Source organism: Podarcis bocagei (genome assembly GCF_964188305.1).
Source record: "Podarcis bocagei genome assembly, chromosome: 4".
Classification (NCBI taxonomy): domain Eukaryota; kingdom Metazoa; phylum Chordata; class Lepidosauria; order Squamata; family Lacertidae; genus Podarcis; species Podarcis bocagei.
This window is the reverse complement of record NC_138128.1, coordinates 83,796,897-83,819,957: the sequence shown is the minus strand read 5'-3', so window position 1 is coordinate 83,819,957 and position 23,061 is coordinate 83,796,897. Positions and strand designations below refer to the sequence as shown.

At 43.1% G+C, this 23,061-nt stretch overlaps 1 protein-coding gene across 5 annotated transcripts in view; it reads right to left on the bottom strand.

Moving 5' to 3' along the window:
* Nucleotides 1-1,057: 1,057 nt before the first annotated feature.
* Nucleotides 1,058-23,061, bottom strand: part of RASGEF1A (RasGEF domain family member 1A) — a 224,136-nt gene continuing 202,132 nt past the window's right edge. For all 5 annotated transcript variants that reach the window (XM_081191332.1, XM_081191329.1, XM_081191331.1 and 2 more), the window contains exons 4-13: nt 22,187-22,324; nt 17,747-17,968; nt 16,904-16,978; nt 14,550-14,642; nt 11,641-11,743; nt 10,270-10,349; nt 8,564-8,755; nt 7,508-7,631; nt 6,550-6,622; nt 1,058-5,476 (exon numbers count right to left, since the gene is read on the bottom strand). In XM_081191332.1, the coding sequence (XP_081047458.1) occupies nt 5,452-5,476; nt 6,550-6,622; nt 7,508-7,631; nt 8,564-8,755; nt 10,270-10,349; nt 11,641-11,743; nt 14,550-14,642; nt 16,904-16,978; nt 17,747-17,968; nt 22,187-22,324 (1,125 nt within the window). In that variant the 3' untranslated portion in view covers nt 1,058-5,451. The remainder of the gene's footprint in view (nt 5,477-6,549; nt 6,623-7,507; nt 7,632-8,563; nt 8,756-10,269; nt 10,350-11,640; nt 11,744-14,549; nt 14,643-16,903; nt 16,979-17,746; nt 17,969-22,186; nt 22,325-23,061) is intronic.

Sequence of the window (23,061 nt, the reverse complement as noted above, 5' to 3'; positions counted from 1 at the left end):
TGAGTCAGAAATCCTGGCCTCCGCAGCCTTGTATTACCATCTTCTGGTGCTCTTTTATTTTGGTAGGTTTTATACTGATGATTTTTAGAGTCTATTTTCTATTTATACCATCCCCCTGCTTATTTCAACAATAATCAGTTTAGAAATAAGCCCAAATAAATAAATAAATAAATAAATAAATAAATAAATAAATAAATAGAGGGGCCCCAGCTTGTAATTCTAAATCTTTAATTTTGTTGGCGTGCAGCCATAGATTTCTATGTTGGGTTATAACCAACTTTGTTTGACTGTGTTGGAAGGAAAGTTTGCTTTCCTAATGCTTCTTGGGACTTATTTTTGATACCTAGTGTACAGTTATTATATAGGGGATTTGGATGGTGTAGGGCAGAGCTGAGGGACCTGTGTCACTCCAGATATTGTTGAACTGACAACTATAACCACCAGCCCTAATCAGCATGGCCAGCGGTCAGGAATTATGGGAGTTGTAGTCCAACAATATCTGGAGGGTCACAGGTCCCCATCCAGGTTGTGTCCTGATTTTCATGTGGGGCAGTGGAGTGTATGGAAGTGGCTATTGGTAAAACATTAACATTATATCATGACCCCATCACACCAGGACAGAAACTAGCTAGGATGTTTGTCGACATAGTTAGCAGGGTAAGAGTACTGTTTTGTTAGGCTAGCTTTAAAATAAATAAATAAATAAAGGAGACACTTAAGTGCTTAAAGGCTGAATGGATGTTAGTAATCGTTACAACAATCTTATAAGGTTTGCCAGTATTATCTTTGTCAGAGACTGGGAATGGGTGTGCGCTGAGGGTAAGAGGCTTGTCTCTTTCCCAGATTGATGTTTGAACTGGAAACTTCAGCTAACACTTTTGTTCACGATGCTGTGATGCTATGTCAGTCCTCTTTTGGTTCAACCCTGTGGGTTTCCCCTAGAATCTCTTAATTCGCCTCATCCAATCAGCTTGCTGCTTTACACATTGAAAAATGGCCTGGGAACCTCTGAATTCCTACTTTTCGGGAGCAGAAAAAGTGACAACCATCCATGCTGCCTGGCTGAAGCAATTCTGATTTTATTAATGCAAGCACATCTAGTCAAACACAGAATATCCTGCTTTATGGTACAGCTTTATATGTAGCAATTCAGCTCAGAATAACAAAAACACAGATGGCGAAGGAATGTATCAAACCAAAGGAAAAGAAAATAATAATAATAATAATAATAATAATAATAATAATAATAATAATAATAATAGAAAGCCATATAGAAATGGCACTTTTTCAAGTATATATACTAGAACCAATTGACCACTGGAGTGCACATTCATGTAAAAGCTTTTTCTGTCTTCTTAAATATGTATACACAAAGTGTCCCAGAACTGCATTTCAAATATATATCTCTGAAATTTAAAGCATCCTTTTGTAAATTTCAAATACATTAACAAAGCTGATATACAATCCCTTTCATAGTGTTTGACAATGTTGCTAGCTAGGACATCTCCAAAAGTGCAAAAAACCCACTGTAATAATACAGTATAAATATTCTCTTACCTCTAGGGCTGAAGATCAATACTTCAGCATTGGGGGGTGGGGGGGATAGCAGCAGGTCACAAATAATCAAAGCCACTAATTCTGTCTCTGTCTTTATGGGGCCATCTTTCTGTTAATACATAATATTCTGCTTCCTCTTTTGACGTATATAAATCTGTTCCATTGCTTCTGTTTAGTTAATTTGTTTTGCCTTATTCGCTGAACAATTTTTGTGGTGGCAGTGAAATGCTTTGGCAAATCATATTTGTTTTTTCAATAAAACTGAGTTTTTTTCCCAGAGAAACATGTATTAACTTGAAAACAGGGGTAGAGTGGAATAGTAAGATCTTTTCACACAGTTATGATTTTAGGTGTTGCAAATATGGTATATTAATTGGCCCACTATGGTTCTTAGTTTAATTGTTCTCGAGAAAGTAGTAGGTACATGATAATATATAATTATCACTTAATTAAAACAAGTATTTTTAATCCAGCACTTGGTGTTTGTTTTTTGTCTCCTAATTGAAAAATTAATTAGAAAAAAGCTGGATGGTAACAAGATTTTTAAGCAACTGAGAAATCTGAAGCCTAATGATTCTTATCAGTGAACTAGCCATCTACTCAAGAACAATTAAAACTAAGTTAAATTAGGCTAGCTTAATTGGTTTTGGAATATGCTCCTAAACTTTGTCTGTAGGGATTTGTTCCAAATGGGGTGGTTTTGCTCTTATGGGCTGGTTCGCATATGGATGTTCGGCACTTGAAAAGTGAAACATCAAATCATGATTTTGCATGTGAGTGAGCACCTCAAACGCAATACTCTTCTGTTGGAGTCAGTTCACACATTCAGCTGCCGCCTGAGTAACCAAGTGATGTGGCTTGTGTGTGAGGACAGCTTGAAGTCTTTCAAAGGAGCTGGGAAAATAGTGTAGCTCTGAGAAAGGAAAATATCAAAATAGCATGATAGGAGATTTATAATGAGTAGGAAGCATTTCCTCAAAGCAATATAATAAATTAAGAAGGGAGGCATTGCAATGCTTATAAATTTGAAATTGTGCCTTGCACAGCTGTGATTGCACCAGAATGTGGTGGATTGTCTAGACAACCTCTTACAAGTTCTGCTGTCACCAATAATTATACAACAAGCTCCATCATCCCAGGAGGAGTTAGGTATCAAAAGGTGACTTCACGTTACATATATTGGGTTGTCTCCAGCATCAGTCTGAGTAGACCCACTGAAATGGATGGAGCCAAATTAATCATATCCATTGATTTCAGTGGGCCTACTCTGAGCATGACTGTATATATTATAAACAGCTATAACTACAAAAGTTACTTAATTGGGTAAATTGCTCTTACATGTTATCATAAGGTCAGGGGACATGAACTAATATCGATAGTCAATTGGCCTACCAATAGGAGCAATGCATGGCAGCAGCAAACTGTTCTCAAATTCACTGCAGGATGTTTTAACCCAGGAACAACCAATGTGGTCCTCTAAAAGTTGCTCCCATTATCCCTGATCATTGGCTTTGTCAGCTGAGGCTGCTGGGAGGTGCAATATATCAACTTCTAGAGGACACCACACTGGCTACCAATGGCTTTAATATTTTACCTGATCTTTAAGCTCACCTTAACTTAGTGAAGCCTTTTTATAAAGTCCACCTTGAACCTTGTGTTGCAATACTCTGGTTGACCTCCTCCGACTAATTTAAGGATTTGTTAGTCAGAGGCTAGTTTGTAAAAGACAACACATCATTGGCAGTTAATCTTTTGCTGAGACTGTGACAACTGTACTCTCACTCTCTTAAAATCCCTGACAAACACACAAATGTAAACTAAAGACTTCTTGGGTCTAGTAAAGGAGGGGTAGGGGAGGAGGAAAGATGAAGGAGGATCTAGCAATTATCCTATTTTACCTTGTCAAACCTTGTAACAAAAATAAGTTCTGCTGCACCATTACTGTAGGTATACTCTAGTTCATGTGCCATATCTTCCAGTTTATTTACAAAGCTGTAGCTGGTTTTTTTTTTTTTAATTATTAAAGACATCCATATTTTTATTTTGCTTGCTTCCAACCCGAGTTGGAGAAGAAGGTACGCTAAACATTTTCAGTACCTTGTAAGGCACTATTCTCTGATGTAAGAGGGGAGCAGCCATGCTGCTACAGTGGTTTTTAAGGCCAGACTAAAGGAGACAGTTTTTTGTGCTGAACCGCAGAGGCTCCCACACTGTTTCCTTGCAGTCGAGGGTCTATTTACACCAGGGGTGGGGTGGGGGAACCTTTTCAGCCTCGTGGGCCAGATCTTTCTCCGCCCTGCCCCCGCCTCCATCGGCCAACTCTGACAGGTGGGCGGAACTACCGGCCTGTCTGCCAATCATACCAAACTTTACAAAACTGGCAGAACTAAATGGTGAAGCTGGACCTGATCTGGACCACAACAGGTGGGGGTGGATAGGCTTTTGTGTGCTCTCCAGAAAAACAAAAGAATTGGCTTGGATCCTAAGAGAGGTTTACTTATGGAAGTTCATGGAAAGAAAGTTTCCCACCGTTCCCTGCCCCACGGCAATCTTGGCCTCTTAAAAACAAAAGACACTTCTCTGGATGACTGGGAGCCCTCCTAAATTATTTGGGATGGGTTTCAGGGAGCTGTTGGGAGAAGATGAGACAGGAAATTTTTATTCCATGAACTTAAGTAAACTCCAAGTCCAATTTGGGAGGCTGCAGTAGCCCATCCCACATTGTTCAGGAGGGAGCCCTGATCCTTCAAAGAAGCAGGGGGAGGAGAAGGAACACTTGACTTCCATGAACTCCCTTACATTAGTTTATCTTACGATCCAAGGCACTGTATGTAGAAATCTAGCATATTGGATAGAAAAGTCTTCTCCAAGGTATGTTTCTTTTATTTGAACATTCACACATGCAAGCAACACCACCCCTGTCTATAGCGGCACACTCCAGGCAAAGCTTTACTGCTTGGCTCTGTTGACTGTATAAATTGGCCCCAAGAGCATAATTTTCTAGTGCTCCACAAAGTAAATGAGGCCAGGAAAGCAGCATAAAGACAAAAACAAAAGGGGAAACCCAGAACATTGAGAAGAAATTCCAGAAGTGTAGCAGTGTAGAATCCATTGCAATAGAAGCAACAAAGAAATGTGTGGCACGTTGGAAACTCATAGATCTGTTGTGGTGTGAGCTTTCATAGGCAAAGTCCTACTTCACTAGATGGAAAGGGGGGGGCAACAAGGTGTGGCTTGGAAGCTGCTTTTTGCCTTCTGTTTTCTGTGATGCAGCAGGAGAAGCAAGCTCTTCAAAAATATCAGATGCCCAAAATGAGGGTTATAGTTCAACCAAGGGCTCTGTGCTTATACCGTCCTTAGTCAATCTGCACCTGTTCTGGGAAACGCGCTTGTCCCTCTTTAGGTCTGTGGAAGCCTTGCTGATTTCAAACGCATCAGCCCCACATGACAACATTTATTTTCAGGAAGCGTTGGGTGGATCAAGGCATAGCGGAAACCAAACCTGCAAAATGTTGAGCCCGTCTAAGACTGTGCGTGTGTTAGGTGGAAGAAACCAAACATGAAAATAAAGATCTGGATGTCATCACAATAAGACACCACCATAGATACCACTCCCCACAATCCATTTCATCTCTGAGAACAGGGCCCGGCCCTTGATTTTTCTTCTTCTTTTTATAGTTAAAAAACAAAATCCTTCATTTTTTTTTTAAGTGCCTTAAGGTTGATGTGAAATATTTAGCACATTTTTTTCTTCTGTAATTCATAAAAGGCATTGTATCTACAAAACAGACCCCAACCAGTGAGGCCTTCCTTTTTCAAATCACGTCTTCGAGGATTTAAAAACAATGTTTTTTTTAGTGTGTGCTTTAGAATCCAGAGCAGAAGTCCAAAATCTCAGGCTCTGTTGAGCAGAGTTGTCCTAAAAATGAAGAGATAAAATTGAAAAGATAACATCAGCAAATTGTCTTAAATGTTGTCACCTTAAGTTACATTAAGAGAAACAGATGCAACTGCGAATATACTTGAGATCAGCTCAGATTACTGGCTGGTATAAGTTCCCAGGTATTAGTGCCTGGCTGCCCCATTAAGCTTGGCTTCAGATCTCCAACTGCCTAGCTGGATGATTAGGTTTCTAGTTTTCTCTGTTACCTGTGTTTACCCCAGTATTCTCAATCATTTGATAATGACTTCCCAGTCCTCAACCATGTATTGAAAACTGACTACAGATCAGGTTTCTGGCCCTTGATATTGGAAGTGGTGTTCCCTGGTTTGTTTGTTTTTTATATTAAAAAAATCTAGACTAATACTTGAGTTTAGCTACTACACCTACACTGTATCTCTCAGCCAAAAAGTGATTTTGGATCCAGCCTGTCAAGCAAGGCCTTAATTGCTGTGCAATTCAGAGCTGTTCTACTGTGTTGGATTTAAATTTGCAGCAAAATGAAGTGAAAATAAGATTGCAGAATGTTGATGGGCTGTAGTGCCTCTGGCAACAGGTGGGAAATATCACTTCTCAATACTATCCATGTTAAATTTTAAAAACCCACACAAAACATCCTGCAAAAAGGAAACTAGTAGACCAGGGATAAGTCCTTTGCTGGTTGTGTTGGCTTTCTATTTTTCAACAAAGGTGAGCATTGTACAATGTCATCCCCCCCCCATACTGTACAATCGTGTCTTGCATGGGGGGTTATGTTCCCCTGGGTGGTCTGGGTGTTTGGCTTTTAGTGTAGTCCTTTGAAGCAGAAATAGACGAAGAAGTCTTCTATGTATGGCTTTGATTTTCATTTGAGCTAGAGAAGAATTAATGGCCTAATTCTTGCCTCTCAATTGAGGCAAGCATCATGGAGTCCATGAGCATGGCAAACTTTGGCGGCCCCTCTTCTTTACCTAATGTGTAGCTCCCATGCCAAATTTCTGAAGGCTCAAAAGGCCAGTATTGTAGGTTGCATTTCACAGTATGAGAAAGAACCAAGGAACTGGTTTCATTACCTGAGTGTCTTCCAGCTGTCTTTCTCCATATGATTTTCTGGACCTTCACTTTCAAATGATGCAATAAACAAAGCTGAGCGTTGGGAGGGTGGGGCAGAGAAAGACGGGAAGTCAGTCAGAACATGTAACAGGATTTTAATCACATAGGAACAAAGGAAGTGGAGGAGGAGGAGTGGAGGAGTTTGGATTTGATATCCCGCTTTATCACTACCCGAAGGAGTCTCAAAGCGGCTAACATTCTCCTTTCCCTTCCTCCCCCACAACAAACACTCTGTGAGGTGAGTGGGGCTGAGAGACTTCAACGAAGTGTGACTGGCCCAAGGTCACCCAGCAGCTGCATGTGGAGGAGCGGGGAAGCAAACCCAGTTCACCAGATTACGAGTCTACCGCTCTTAACCTCTACACCACACTGGCTCTCATATGTAGTAAGAACATTGCCCAACCTAGCTCAGTACTGCTTTGACTGGCAGTGTCTTTCCACAACTTGGGACAGGGAACATTCCCACCCCTATCTGGTCCTTCTGCAACTCAAGCAGAGCTGCAGCCCTTCTCCTTTTATAGCCATAATGATGTCAAACGATAGCATTTTAGGAGACATAAAAGATAGAATACATTTTTCCCCTCTTATCTCCATGGTATTCTGTAAAGCATGGATAGTTACAACTACACCTGCCGCCTTGGACCCTAAGCCTATAAAACACTGTGGTTGCATTATTGTCAGCAGCCTTGCAAGTATGTATCCTTTCAAACGGAGCCCTAACCACCGAAGGAATCCTCTGGATTCTTAGAATACTGCCATGTGGTTTATGCTTGTCGGTTGCAGAGTTTATATCTCTTCCTCTTCAGTACCATCAACATCCACAGCAAATTTGCCCATTTTCACTTTCACCGTTGAGCCTCTTGCACATGTTGTTTGTGGAAACGAGCAAATTTTGCGTGAGCTGCCAAAGAATCTTACCTTCTTCACTATAAATAGGTGCTGTGAGCAGGTAGCTCTGGATTTTCTTGTCCTTCTCAAAAGGACACTCCACCTGCTTCCATGTGATAAAGTCGTGGATTTGCCTTGAAACTTCCCAGAACTTCTGTATGAGATAAAATTATTCAAATCAGCATTTCATGATTGTTTATTTCATGCCACCTTCTGAACTTTGGTTAAGCCTGTAGTTCAACGGTTACAGATGACAGTGTGTAGCCCCCACGCCCCCCCCAGGAAACAGGGCCATCAAAAGACTTGTCAACTGTATGGGCTGCATCCAGTGCTGCACAAACCATAACTTTCTCTTCCTTTCCCCATGCACCCTTCCTTCCAGAAAGTGCTCCAGTCTCCCCCAAACCCTCCAGAGCTGGTTTGAGGTATGTGCAGGAAGAGCCAAGGAGTTTTGTTGCACAAGCACTAGGCAGCACTGGATACATCCCTACGGATTTGCAGTCACCTCCATTGGCACAGCTGCATTGGGCCTTTTCAAAGCTGCTGCAATCGTGCACATGGCAGCAGCCATCTCCCTCCCTCCTCCCATGTAGAAGCACCAGATCATGCAACCAGCTCCTCTGTGCAATCCTGGCAACACCAGCTTTGGGGCCGAGCAGGGATTTGAACCCAAGTCTCCCAGGTCCTGTTCTGGTACTCTAACCACTAGGTAAAATAGTTTCATCCCCTGCCCATTATGCAGCCAGCACTTCCATCTTCTACAGATGGGGACATAGGAGACAGAGGTTCTGTGTTCAATGTTGTGATAGCAAGTAACCCAATTTTTTGTCGTTGCTGAGATGCACTCACTACAAATGCAATTCCGCCCCTGATTGGTTAATTGCTCTAGTTTGAACGTGAGGCTGTGAGCAAGCTGTGACAAACCTATTCTGAAGGAACAGAATGCAAGCAGATCAGTATAAAAATGGCCAAGTGGCAAGCCTCACTGACTACATATGGCATTCTGTTCTTTTGCTTGGATGTTTTGTCTGCCTGCAGCGCTCACTGTGCAACTGCTTCATTCACTGCCTGCAAAACAAGCTGTACCTTGAAGTTTATCTGTCCGTTGGGCAAGTGGTTGGTGTGTATTTTATGCAGAAAGTAGATATCTTTAATGAAGAGGTTGAAAACGGGGATGACTATTTTCTCCCTGCTGCTGTGTGCTGTCTGCGATCTCTGTGCTGCTCCTTGAAGGGCTGTTCGGTAATTGCAAAAGTTGCTGGATGGGTCCATGTGATGCTGTTCGGATCAAACAGAGAATTTGTTAGAATTCCTCTGAGTACAAAGGCTTACAAAATTTGCTTTATAGTGATCAGGATGGGGGTAATCTGATGATTACAAACATCCTCCCCACAGAACCTTCTTGAGACTGGAGGAAGTGCTATTTCATTCCTTTAGACAGGTTGCATTCTGAGGAACCAAAGGAGTATGGAGAGTTCTGTATGAGATGGGTGCTTGCCTATACGCTGCATGGGCAGGTTTGGAGTTGACCTGGGAGTTGTGATCCAGAGATTTTCAGGGTTGGTTCACACATCCATGTACATCACTTGATTACCTGACACCTGATGACCTACAGCTGCACATGTGAACTCTGTCCACTTAATAGCCTTGTGCTGGAGTGATGGGAAAGATATTGCCTATGATTGGTTAGGTGCACACTTATAAGTCATCATGCATTACTAAATATTGCCTTTGGAGAGAAACATCACTTGTTCAGTTTTTGTTCCTGCTTTGATATTTTATTGTTTCACAGTGGGATATGCTTCTTTCACCAACTGGTTTTTGTTGCAAGGGTCTACTTAGGTTCCGAGTGGCAGAATATTAGTGAAATTTCCAGTGATTCAGGACAAGCCCCCAACAATATCTTTCAAATATTCCAAACCATTTCGCCCTCCTTGCTTTCTCTCTTCCCCAGCTGTGCTTGTTTTCAAATGATTTAAAAAATAACGAAAGGTTTGTGGCAGGAATTACTCTGGTTAAATGTTGATCATCACTCTCCACCAGATGGCGGACTTAAATTGGAGATGAATATACACCCTGAAGGCAAAAGGAGAATCACTTGTGTTTAAACAGGGCTGATACCACAGGGGCTGAGGTGGGGGAAGGGGCACCGGCCACAATTAGAGATATTCCAGGTCCTTTCTCTGAAAGTTCAGCTCCCGTTTTTAAGAAGGATGTTTTACTTATGGACTAAAGATGCACAGGCACTATTCTGCCCAATTGCTCAGTAAGATGAACCAATGTATTCCTTCTCTGCAATGTTCCAGCCTGATGTGGGCAAAGCTGCAGATGTCTGATGAGCACTGTGGAACTTTTAAATATTATTTTCTACTGAAACTGAATTAAAGTTTGTGAAGAAATTCAATGGCTTTTGAGAGATCAGGCTATCTTAGCTGTTTCTTACTCAGCATCTTATAGTGTACCTTTTGAGCTTCATTCATACTATCTGGCTATGGGCAGAGAACAATTACTAAACACAGTTTTAAAGACTTTTTTTTAAAAGGAAGAAATACATGGCACATTTCTGGTAGTATGTGGCAAAGCATGAACCATTTATGGTGCTATAATGTTAGTATTATCAAAATGAATGGTTTGGATTTTCATATCAATCATGCTTTAAAATCCATTTTTCTGGGCTATTCTAATAATGCATTGATGCAGATTTTTGCTGTTGTGTTGTGAACCACTTGGGACACGTGGAAAAAGCAGCGTATAAATGATGATGATGATGATGATGATGATGATTTAATTACCTCTAAAACATCAAATTTGGCTGTTTTGACTTTGGACCAAGTTTTCTTTAGCCGGGCAACAGGACTCAAGTTCATACCCGCTAAAAAGAGAAAGAAAAAAACAAATGGAAAATTTTCAGCAAATTATTGAAAACATCCCTGTCTGTCAGGATGCTTTCAGCAGTACTGTTCTGCAAATCACTACTTCTGCAGGCAGTTGTGTCAAAGGAGTGTAGTGCAGATGTAACGAAGATCAGAAACAGGCCATGGGATCGCGTGCTCCTTCTCACTTGTTCCTCTCCTTTCCAGACTGCATCCCTCCTTAGCCACCCTTTCTATGGTTAAGCACTGCACTGGCACCAGCACTGACCTGGCATCCCACTTAACCAGGATTCTTAAACCCCCTTCCCTGAAGAGGGAACACCTGTAAGTTGGGGTTGCAGCTCTCTTAACTGGGGCTGCGCAAGTCTTTCAGCCCATTTGCATGTTTAAAGTGCACTTCTGCAGTGGGTGAAAACCCTGATCTTCCAAGAGCTTAACTCACACAGGGAACATCCATGAATACAGAAGGCTGCTGGCTGCAAAAGTGCACTTTAAAGCAAGATGGGACTAGAGCAGTCATGTGACACCAGCTGGTGGGGCTGACCATGTGTCCCCACAGCCTTCATCTATGTGTGTTTCCTCTTCAGGTGACAATGCCAGTTTTGAGTCTAGGACAGGAATTCTTCTTAGCTTAATCCCAATGAAGACGGCTGTTGCGAACCTTAAACATGTTTTAACGCAGGATGGAGGGAAATTTTGCTATTGAGAAAACAATTCTGTGTCCACTTTTGGTCACTTTTGTTACAACTGTGCCAAAGGTTTGAAGCTGGGAGAAGTTTGCATTTCCAGGATTTGGATAATCTCTGATTACCCCCCCCCCCAAAAAAAAAGTCCTTTTATGTAATCAGGACAATTCACACATTAGGCATACACTTCAAATATTCTAAGTGTGCACTAGATTATGTAGACAAGAAGAGGCACACTTGCCTTTTGCAAACATGCACTGACTCACTCTCACCAGGGAGCCAGGACTGGTTGTACCTCTCCGTCAAATATGCTTTGAGCATCAAACTCTGATTTGCCATTCTGCAATGCATGAAAAGGTCTTGTGTGGCTCGTCTCTTTGGCAAGCGCAGACTACTTTTACCTGTCTTTCCCCTGTCTCTTCTTTTGATCTCCCACCGCTTACCAGTTAATTATTTGGAGAGTCTCACTTGGTAATATCTTTGATGCCCATTTGTCATCCAGAGTGCAGCACTCTCAGCGGGACGCTGCATCTACTCAAACACCATCATTCTACTGATGCTGTCACACACATTGCCCACAGGTGCCTTGCGGAAGAGTACTCACAGATAATGGCCATCATGGAATTAAAGTTTCCAATGTTGAAGCACTCTCTTGCCACATCAATGAAAAATTCCACTATTCTTGTCCGCTGCTTTTTCTTCACAACCTGAAATTTAAAATGCAAACCTTGAATGGGAGAAGTGGGGTGGCATTTACTCAATGGAGGCATGGCAATCCCGCAAGCAAACAACATTTGTTTGTTTTTTAAAGGCTTTGAGGAAGAGTATTTCAGTGGAAAAGGTGTTGATGTTTCTATCCTGATTTGAGTCACCCCCCCTTTTTTTAGAGTAGGCCTTTGTGATAGTGATCTAAGATCCCTGTTTTGTTTAAAGAGCCATTATCTTTGGAAAATCATGAAAACTTTGTATGCCTATGGATGCTGGAATCCTGTAGCCTTATGTAAGGAAGAAACTAGGCGTTGGGGAAATTTTGTAAAGCAAAGAAAGAATGATTTTGGTGACTGGAATACCAAATACATTTAAAACATTCTGTCCTCAAATGTAGAAAATAGGAAATATTCCATCCAGGGGAGGTGTGCTTCGGTAGGGTGGAAGCAGGGGGTTTGCTTCACTATAGCACTAAGGATTTATAATCCAGCTTTTTTTAACGTTACTGTTGATAAGCTATCCTGAGGTAAAGCACCAAGCTCACTTCAAATCTGCAGGGAAATGAGACTAATCAACAGCATTTGCACAATAATAATTGTGCAGGGCAGAGCAAGAAAACAGTCTCAGGCAAGGCAGCGAAAAATTGCCAACCCCTCACCCCCGCTCACCTCATTATTGGCTGCTAGTCCTGATGCTACCACCTAGCAAAGTGAACATGTCTGCCACCCCATGCACCTTATTCTTCTTCACTGCAAGGAAGGTCCAAGGTCCCCCCCCCCCAGAGTGAGGCATTTTTCCAGGAGAGTCCTGGTGCCACCACTGCAGTTTGCCACAGTGGGAAAAATATCTTTACATTTTTCATTTAAAGTGGGAGACTTAGGCATGCACTTAAATCTCTCCCACTGAAAACAAAGGGTTTTAAAATTCTTAGCTTTGTCTGAATGACTGCCCCATGTTGTTTTTTAAAAAACACATTTGCTTCCCACATGACGTGTTGCTGAGTTGCATTTTTGCCTATGCTGTTTGTAATTGGCTTCTGAGAATTAATGGGTTTGGTACAATTATCAGTCACTGTTCACTAGCCTTGTTGATAGTGGATCAATGCTTGCTTTGTGCATTATTTTTTCAAGTTTTGTTTCTGAGGGCTAACAAACGTTTTTCTTTTTCTTAAAGGCAGAATCACATGTAGGGAGAGGCTATGCTAGAACCTTTCTCCGAGCGTGCAAGATTTTACATGCAGAAAATTAACTGACATAGTGGAGCATCCAAAAATGTCATTGTCTATCTGCAATCTAATGTGATATAACCCAGGAAGGATGCTACCACATGATTCTGCCACATGACTCTAAGAATTTTGGAAAAATGCACTCCAAAATTTATCACTGTAAGTTTTTCACTACCATACTGATTTCGTACATCTGGAAGATGATGTTTTGGGATACATTTCCATCTTCCGGTCAGACTCTGACATGTTACGAATCCTATGTGCGGTTGGTGTCCACCTGTTTGCATACAGAGAAGACACTTCTGTTGAGGTAAACCTACATATTCTCTATATTGGATTTCAAAAACTCTAAGAAAGCTGTTCAGCTCTCAGCCACTAATGGTTGTTCTAAGTACCTCTAGATACTTTCATGTCACAGGCACACAATGCTCCCTTCCTTTTTATTATATGGAGTTTGAGAAAGAGGCACATGCTGTATGTTTTAGTTTGGCACTGTAAGCAGATCAAGCGAAGCTTGCATCTTGGAAGCCACAAAGACTATTGCATCTCCACACCTACACACTGTTCATTCTAAAGTGAAGATGTACTGTTTGTTACAAGGCATGATGTAAAAGGTAAAAAGGTAAAGGTAAAGGACCCCTGTACGGTTAAGTCCAGTCAAAGGTGTCTATGGGGTTGCAGCGCTCATCTCGCTTTCAGGCTGAGGAAGCCAGCGTTTTTCCACAGACAGCTTTCTGGGTCATGTGGCCAGCATGACTAAACAACTTCTGGCGCAATGGAACACTGTGACAGAAGCCTGAGTGCACGGAAACACCATTTACCTTCCCCCCCCCCACAGTGGTACCTATTTATCTACTTGCACTGGCATGCTTTCAAACTGCTAGGTTGGCAGAAGATGGGACAGAGCAACGGGAGCTCACTTCGTCGCAGGGATTCGAACCGCCAACCTTCTGACTGGCAAGCCCAAGAGGCTCAGTGGTTTAGACAAGGCATGATGTGTGTTCATATGACCAAACCCATTCCTGTTCCCTCGCTGTGGTCCAGTTCATACATTTCCAGAGCAACATGGTTGCTGTTTCCCACAGCCCCCATCCCATAAAGTTCCAGAAATATATGACACACTGAATTGTGTTGGAGGCGAAAGTCAAAGGGGACTTTGCAGTGCCACATCTGCTAGAACTCAAGAGGAAATACAGTGCTGAAGGAGCCTCCTGGGATATCACTACACCCTACAGTATTAGCGTCGCATGGGATGGAGCCAGGTGAAGCAGCAGTAATGCTGCTTGGGGAATGTATGAATTGGGCTTTTGCTACGCAGCGTGAGTCAAATCAGAATAGGATGGGAATGGGTGCAAAAAATACAAAGGGAAGCTGACTTCAAGTGCCAACAAATATTCTGTAAAGGATTGCATTTTTGCATGGGCGGGTGCATTCATATGCATTCTGAGCCAGAGGAGATGTTACTTGGTGGGAGGTGGCTAAGATACAGAGTTTCAGCCAAGGCAGTTTGGAATGAGTTGGGCCAAAAACTGCGAGAGTGAAGGAAGAGTAGCTGGCACATTTTCCTTGTCAGTACTTGCCTTACAAATCTCCGTCGCCACCAACATGCTGAGGCAATTAAACCAGTTGTCGTACGCCTCCAGAGTGTAAGTCTTAGTAACGTCACCTCGGCACTGCAAAAGAAAGGTTGTAAATTATGCCTGTACAAAGCGCTTGCAAAAAAATGGTTGTTTCCAGTGACACCCATGCATCTCCACACTTGCATGCTTCAAAGACAGTCACACTCTCCAGGTTGCGATTCAATGGCGACATGGGGCAAATGAACTCCCCCATCCCATGTGGTATCCTCCTTACTAGATCAGTGCCCTCTATTATTGGGGAAATGTTATGTCCTGAGTTCTGTCAGATGCAAAAGTATTCCCCGTTTGAGACATTTCCAGCAATCAAGTGCCCCACACGGGCAATTCCCCATCACCTCACAGGATTACAGCCTATGTGAGGTCGGGGAGCAGGGCTGAAGTCTCTGGCTCTGCCTCCTATGTCACTTCCTTGTCACCTGATCTGTGCACCTCTCACATATTGCAAGGGTAACTTCTTCAGGGGATGGGACTGCTGTAAGTGTTGGATATGTAATGAGGGTGCCAGGCAAGACTCCCTGGGGAGAACCTTCCACAAGTGGGCAGCCAAACTGTACAAGTGTGAGATGCCCAGTCTGGGCACTGACAACACCCCCTAAGGAAGGGGTGAGGCCCTGTTGTTTCCTCCCTTGCACAATTATAATTGTGGGAGGGGAACTCCCCAAATATGGCCAATTGTTTTGGCTAAAAGTGCACCATTAGAAATAAGAATTTTGGTTCTCTTTTATATCATTCTGAATTTTTGGTCAGGACAGCTGTCTGGGAAACCACTTAGAGCATTCAGAGAGAAAGGGGTGTATATTTCTCATGCTTTTCCTCCTGAGGTGTTTGCGAAAATAGTAAGGATTTGCATATTGTCTTCAATAAGTGTTTAGGAATGACAAGCAGGGGGAAAATACACACTGTCCAAACCCATTTTGTCATATTTAAGAGATGACTGCATGTTCAGTAACATTATATGCTAGTAGGGAACAATAGCTAAGGTGGGCGTACTCAACTCACTGTATGTAACTGAGAAACTTCAAATTGCTTTTAACCTTGAAGGAAGGTTGGAAAAAAACAAAACAACATATGACACTTTGCTACCTAGGGACTTTAAGGAAAGAGGCTCAAAATAATAAGTACTGGTGTGAATTATGATATTTAATCTTTTCTTGTTGTTGTGTCTAGACAGATCCCAGTCTTGTGCAATATCCCTGCAGACTTCCTTGACCTCTGAATTCCATAATTGCTAACTTGCAGAAAAGAACTGCTACATAAGGTGCTCTTTACATGTTCTCCCAGCTGTGTAGGTGGCAGCTCACAAATAGGGATCTCTCTCCCTCCTACTTGAATAAAATCCACAGGGCACCTAAGAGACAAAGGGGATGGGGGCAGCGAGAAGGGCTATTGTCTTATCCAGCAATATTTTTTTGTTTGTTTATCCTCAATGCTTAAGCCTCATAAAGCATGAACAGAAAAGAAGGCCTCATGCTATATGTATGCACAATATATTAAAATGTACTGAAAGCCTCAGCTAGCGAAGAAATCAGTGCAGTCAGCTTATTTAACAGGAGCTGTCCTATTAGAGCAGAGCTAGCCATATGGTCCTTACAGATGATATTGGACTTCAGCTCTCATAATCCCTGACTATTTACCAACCTTGCTCGGAGTAGAGAGTTCAGCAACATCTGAATGGCACCACATTGGCTATCCTTTCTTGATTCTTCCATATCCAAGTGCAGCTTGGTTGTTTGACAGTTCAAGAAACTAGCTAAATACTGCGGGTGATAATTTTCCTATTTCTTTACATTCGATTCACGGGTTACAAAAACTTGGTATGTGCCATAGGAACTGGGTGTCAGCTTAAATGTGGCAGATTGGGCAGCTATTGATGCAATGTCTACACCAGTTGTTGTGTACCAAAACTCCCATCAGCTCCAGTCACCACAGGACTGTGACTGATGGGAGTTGCGGTCCAAAGTATCTAGAGGGCACCTGCTTGGCAAGGGGTGGCCTGCGCTATGGATTTAGTCTGGTGTAACAGTCATCCTCTTTCTTGAGGAAATCCTGGAAACTGTAGTTCTGGGTGGAAGATAGTAGCCTAGTGATTTCTGGCCAAGGATCTTAATCCTAACCCATACCATGCCCTTACCAAGCTAAAATGCTCAAGATTCTTTGGGGGGAATTATAGCACATAAACTGTTACAGAAACAAGATAAGTTTGCCTTTAATTTTAAACACCTGTATAAGCCATGCACACAATGTTACCTGTAGCCCTGTTTCAAATTGCCACTGCGTTCACACTTTGTACACACCTTGTGATTATCCAGGGAGTCCACGTGGCTGACTATTTGCATGAGGTCCTCGGGGTAAATGTTGCTCACCCTCTCCTAGATACAGCAAGATAGCAAAGGCTGTCAATTTTGCAAGCACACATATGAGGAACAGAGAGCTGTGACAGCCAGCCAGCCCTATCGGGCCAGATCAGATACTAGCTGCCCAGCACAGCAGAGAGGAGTGATGGGTGGGCAAAATAACCATTGATGTAGTGGGGCAGGTGGTTTCACAGCTGCATATTCAGCAGCAGAGCTTCCAGGTTAATATTTGGCATCCCTTACTCCAGGTCAGGGAACCAGGGGACAGTAATGCAGATATGTGGTTGGATCTTTAAGAGAGGTGGTCCTTGGGAAAGATTTCTGCTTTCATTGGTCTCTCCTAGTCTCTGGGTGTGTTAGCCTTGCTCTGAGATGACATTTGAAATCAGTCCTGGTAGCATGTATGGATGGGTTGAGTGGCTGAAGTACTCATTAGAACGATTTAGAAGACAGTGAGCTTCTGACGTTGACTGTGACTCCTCTTCCCCCTCCCTTTCCCCCCTTGAGATATTCCAAGTCAGGAACAAGAGTTTGATAATGCAATGAATCTCCTAAAAAAGGTTGCAGGAGTGAGAAAGTGATCAGTCGCAAGTGGTCTTTTCTCTCTCCAGCTCAAGTGAGTTCATTGTCTCTGTAACTGCCAGGCTCCCTTCTTCCTTCGGTCTCTCTTATATCTAGAAGCCACTTTTCTCACACCTTCAAGCTGTAACTCAGAGCTCGGCTGGAGAACAGCTTGCCCTGGCCCTGCTAACCTTCAAGTAGATGGAAGATAAAGGAACTCACCAGCTCAATGTGTGTGAGTTGCTGCGCAAGGACAAGTGGGTCACAGCAAACACTCAGTATGTCCTTCTGTGACGACTGAGGCTTTGTTTTAAGGATTGTGCCTTTGTCAGTCACGGGTTGGCGGAACTTCTCTCTGATCTCCTGGTACTGATTGCGTGCCGCAAGAGTCATCAGTAGATTCTGCGTCATCTGGCTGATGATCTTCTTCACAGTTCCATTTTCCTAATCAATAAAACAGACTGTTGTTAATTATTCCTGGCTGAGGAAATTCTAGATTGCCTCTTTGTTAATCAGAATTACGCTGGAAAGATTTCTGACTGGGATACTAGAATTCAGTATCAAGTCAGTTCATGTGCTGAATAAGCCCTCAGGAGGATTGGAGAGCTTTTTGCAGATGAATTGTATCATCATTCCGATTTGTGTAGGATTGCCAGGTGATTTGAGATACCAGCCAAAACAGGGAGGATGCTAAGTACTTAAATGACTTGAGTCAACAATGCCCCTGAATGGAAGCTACAACTGCCAATCCATTCTAGTCATATAGAACTACTAGAACAGCTTACAGTTTATAGTCTTAGGCAGCCAGCCAGCCGCCAGCCAGCCAGCCAGCAATTAGTTAGCCTAGGATAGCTCAGTTGGGTAGAGTGTGGTGCTGATAATGCCAAGGTTGCAGGTTTGATCCCTACATGGGACAGCTGCATATTCCTGCACTGCAAGGAGTTGGACTACATGAGCCTCAGGATTCTAACTATACAACTCTATGATTCTAGTTCAGTTAACAGTTGGACGGTTTTGTTTCAAATCACATGGGAGCTAACAATCAAGGAAAGAGCCAGCTCAGTGACTCTTAGCCCAAAGCACAGTTCAACATCAGCTGCAACATCAGGAATGCAGGAGAATATGAGGGAAAGTGAGTATATTAAGATGCTCCACCTTTCCTTGATAGAGGCATCTAGTCAAGAATATTCAGGCTGCTTTCCATGTTATCTGTGTAATGTATAGCCTTGCTAAAGTCCTTCGGAAGAGGAACAATAACCTCTCACCTTAGAAACAAGCTCTAGTTACATATATAAGCAGGGACAACGTTGCCACAACTGACTGAGTCTGCATAAACTCTCCTTGCTGACGTCTGTGTTAATTTGGCTTGTTGCTCAATTGTGACCTCAAGCACATGGCCATGAACCTTGATAAATGTTGTCCTCCTGCTTGCATAGGCATGTAGGCTGCTTGATCTTCCTTTAGTATTCCTTACTGCACCGAGACTTTAAAGAACTGCCTACGCAATACACTTGGGCCCTGCTCATGTCTGAAATCCTTGGTATGTCTTGCATCTTTGCTTACTCAGGCAGCAAAAGCAGCCTGTCTGTGTCATCCTTGAGTCTCCACGGCAAGCGACATTGCCAATGTCAGCATGTTTATTTTATGGCTGTTACCTGACTGCTATGTTACCACAGCATATGAATATAAGCAAAAAAGTCTGGCAAGTAGAACCATGTCCCTAGGATGCCCTAGACATCAGAAACATTGGCTGAGAGAGTTACCTTGGCTAGCCTAAACCTACAGCAGAGGTTAATCTCACTGGGCCTCCTCGCAGAGTGTCACATGTGTGATGTCATGCACACGCAAAGGGCCTCCTCCCCAAAGTCGGGCAGAGCTTGGCACCTCTGGCATGCACCAACCTCCCCTTTGTTTCCACAGATACTTCAGATATTGCATTTTGGGGACATATTGACAAGAGTGAGTATGCAATCTTCAGATCAGCAAGATCTGATTTTTCAAATGGTAATTTGATGTTCCCACATTATTACCACTTAAATGTGAAGGATTGCACATGGCTCTCAATTGAAAAGACATATGTCTAGATCAGGCTGATAGCCTAGGTACACTTAAAGGTAAAGGTAAAGGGACCCCTGACCATTAGGCCCAGTCGTGGCCGACTCTGGGGTTGCGGTGCTCATCTCGCTTTATTGGCCGAGGGAGCCGGCGTACAGCTTCCGGGTCATGTGGCCAGCATGACTAAGCCGCTTCTGGCGAACCAGAACGGTGCATGGAAACGCCATTTACCTTCCCGCCAGAGTGGTACCTATTTATCTACTTGCACTTTGACATGCTTTCGAACTGCTAGGTTGGCAGGAGCAGGGACCGAGCAAAGGGAGCTCACCCCATCGCGGGGATTTGAACCGGCAAATCCTAGGCTCTGTGGTTTAACCCACAGCGCCACCCGCGTCCCTTAGGTACATTTACCTGAGTGTAAATCACACTGAAGCCAGTAGGGCTTACTTTTGAGTAGACATGTACAGAAATTGTACATCATAAGCAGGTGGCCTTATAGCAGTTTATTGTTCTTTTGCATAGGTATGCAAACACATATACACAACTCTCCCTGTCCCCATTTTATTGGCTCGCATGCTATTGTTGATCTTGTTGGATGTTTGTAGGCATGTTTTACAGCCTGAGAAGCAGAGGCCTTAACCAAGATGAATAATTTTTACAACTTATTATTCTTGATTCAGGTATAGCCTCGCTGATGAATGGGAGACAAGGAGGAGACAGGAGTGTTTCCTCCAATTTTAAAAATGACCCAGTTAATGAAAACTGAACATAAAACAAAATATAATTGTTTTCCTTTAGTGTAAGATTGTACGAGTGTTTTTGCGCACACCGTTTAAAAACCCAGCACATAGCCTTAATCATTTCCTCTTGCCTTCAGGTTGTGACAGCTTAATAAAATGCAGGTAAACAACATTGCTCACATCCTGAAACTTGTCATGCTACTCTTGACAACACCTTTAATATCAAAGCATCACCTCCAATCATCATGCATTGCTGCCAAAGCTGTTGCACCACTCTAGTCTTTTTGGCCATTAACATTTTAAACAGACACATGCCTGTCACTCTTAAACCTCCGGGGCCAATCTCAAATATATATTTGGAACAGTCATTTCAAAAAGACAGCATTCTTCTCGCTCTACCCTTTATAGTACTTAGGCAACATGCCTAACCAGACATAGACTCAGGAAGCAAATACCACTGAACTCAGCTAGACTTTGGAGTAAACAACTTTAGGATTATGCTGTAAGGATCTAGTTAGAGCCTTTTATCCCCTCCTACCTGTGTGCTTTCAGAATGTATTTGATTTATCAACATAAAATAAGGTACAATGGGCAGTTTTTAATCACAAGGCCATGTGTGAATTTTGTACCTTGGCACCACTTGGTAGGCTGTGCCTTGATGCACAGACAATTCATATAGAATCAGAACTGTAGAGTTGGAAGGGACCCCAAGGGTCATCTAGTCCAACCCTCTGCAAGGCAGGAAACTCAGCTAAAGCATCCGTGACAGATGGCCGCCAACCTACCTGAGAAGCCCTTTCCAATTTTACAGTGAGATATGGAAATTCTAAAGGAATATGTTGACATCACACCAGCAGTAAGAAAAAATAATAGGCCAGTTGCCTTACAGGAATATGGTGAACATCCAAGCACTATCCAATAGTATGCCACACAAGTGGAGCCTGCAAGAAAATGTTGCAGTGTACCCTCCCTCCCTAGAAGGAGTGCTTCTGTTCAGGGTTCTAGGCAGCCGTTCCTTCTAGACATGACATTCCACTCTCTTCCAACTGTTGTTTTTCTATTCCAATTGATTCTTATTGTCCCTGGCCACTGAGGGCACTCAGTTTTCATTTAGCTGTATTTTCTGATGTAGCAGAGGGCTACCCACTTAGACCTGTTTTTGTTTTAATTTAAAAAAACACAACATTTTGCTCTTCTGCAAACCTCAGGGCCTCCCTAAGTAGTGGCGGAGCTAGTCGCTCAGGCACCCGGAGAGGCGCATATGCCGTGCAACCGGGGGTGGGTTGATTCGCCCAGGGGGGCCCAATGGCACGGCGGAAATCCACCCAGGGGCTGATTGGCGTGACGGTGATCCACCCGGGGCGCCAACTGGTGCGGCAACGATCTACTGGGTTTTTTTTGTTACCCCCCTGGAATGACATGTGGGGCGGGCCGCCCCCACCGCCCCATACCAATTGATACCTCCCTCTCCCCCAACCCCAGTGGCCTTTCTGGGCTCTTGTCTTCACCACTTGAGATTAGGGGGAGCAAGTGAAACACATATATGGTGGTTTGGGCTCTCTCATTGCTAGGATTACATTAAGACCGGTCCCATATGGGGGTTGCAATGGTAGCAAGTACCGTGAGTTACTCAGTAGTGGTGGTGTGGTCAGTTGTACATAAAATTTGAGGAGTAAGAGGTCCCTGAAAAGGCAGAAAGGGCCAACTCCTCTGCTCTTGTTAATACCATTTAGGCAAGTCATGGTCAGCAGTTGTGGTGCCTCAACGCATGTAGCAAATATTTGCAACCTGTCAAGACAAATTATAGGTTGGGACGGGTGGTAGTGGTATCTGTTCCACCTGCATGTGTGTGTGTTCCTCCCCTTACCTCATCGCACTGTGTGATCCTGTGAGCAATTTCCTTCAGCTCTTTCATAGATTTTTCATCCTGGAAGTCATAGGGGAAGGTTTCAGTCCATTCTTTCAGGAGCTGAATGATCTTGGCAGCAAAGGACTTAAGCTTTGCCTAGGAAAGAATGCAGAGTGGTTAATCAATGAGCCAAGGAGACTTTCCTTGACGGTGACTTCTGGGTAACCAGATGGCACCCCAAGTGCCAGATCTTTGAATCATTAACAGTGGCATATGAAAACAAAAGGAAAAATAAGTTGTGTTAGGCTAAAGTCTCAGCTGGTCTTACAAATCCCTTTCTGTCTTTCTTCCAATAGAGAGCATTAAAAAGAGAGAGCAGGTGTGTCTAATGCTTAGCTCAGCATCCTCGAGGCTTTGCATCAGTGTGGTGTGTGTTGGGGGGGTGCAGTTTGGTTCTTTCAGCTGTCTCAAGTGCATACACAACAGCCATAAAAGAAAGGAAAAATTAAGGGATACCTTTGATGCAAAGTTTTAGCAGCTTGCTCTACGGCTTTAAAGCACATTTTGTCAGAAAGCTCTGTCTCCAGCTTCTTCCATACAGACAATGCATCCCTTGGGTTTATTTTGTTTTAGACATTAGCCAGTCAAAGTTAAGCACGTTGATTTAAGCGTACGCTTAGCTTCCTTGTTAAAAACAACAGGAAGCGAAAGCGCTTTTAACTGTGACTGGATTGTGGCATTTATTTATGCGTCCCGCAGCGCTGCAAGTCCTCATAGCAGCTTACAAAATATCAACATAAAAATAAATGTGGTTTCATGCCAATTTGATGCCTGATATTTAAAATGCATAGTAAACCGCCCCACAAACACACACAGACAAGAAGGCAGGGTGA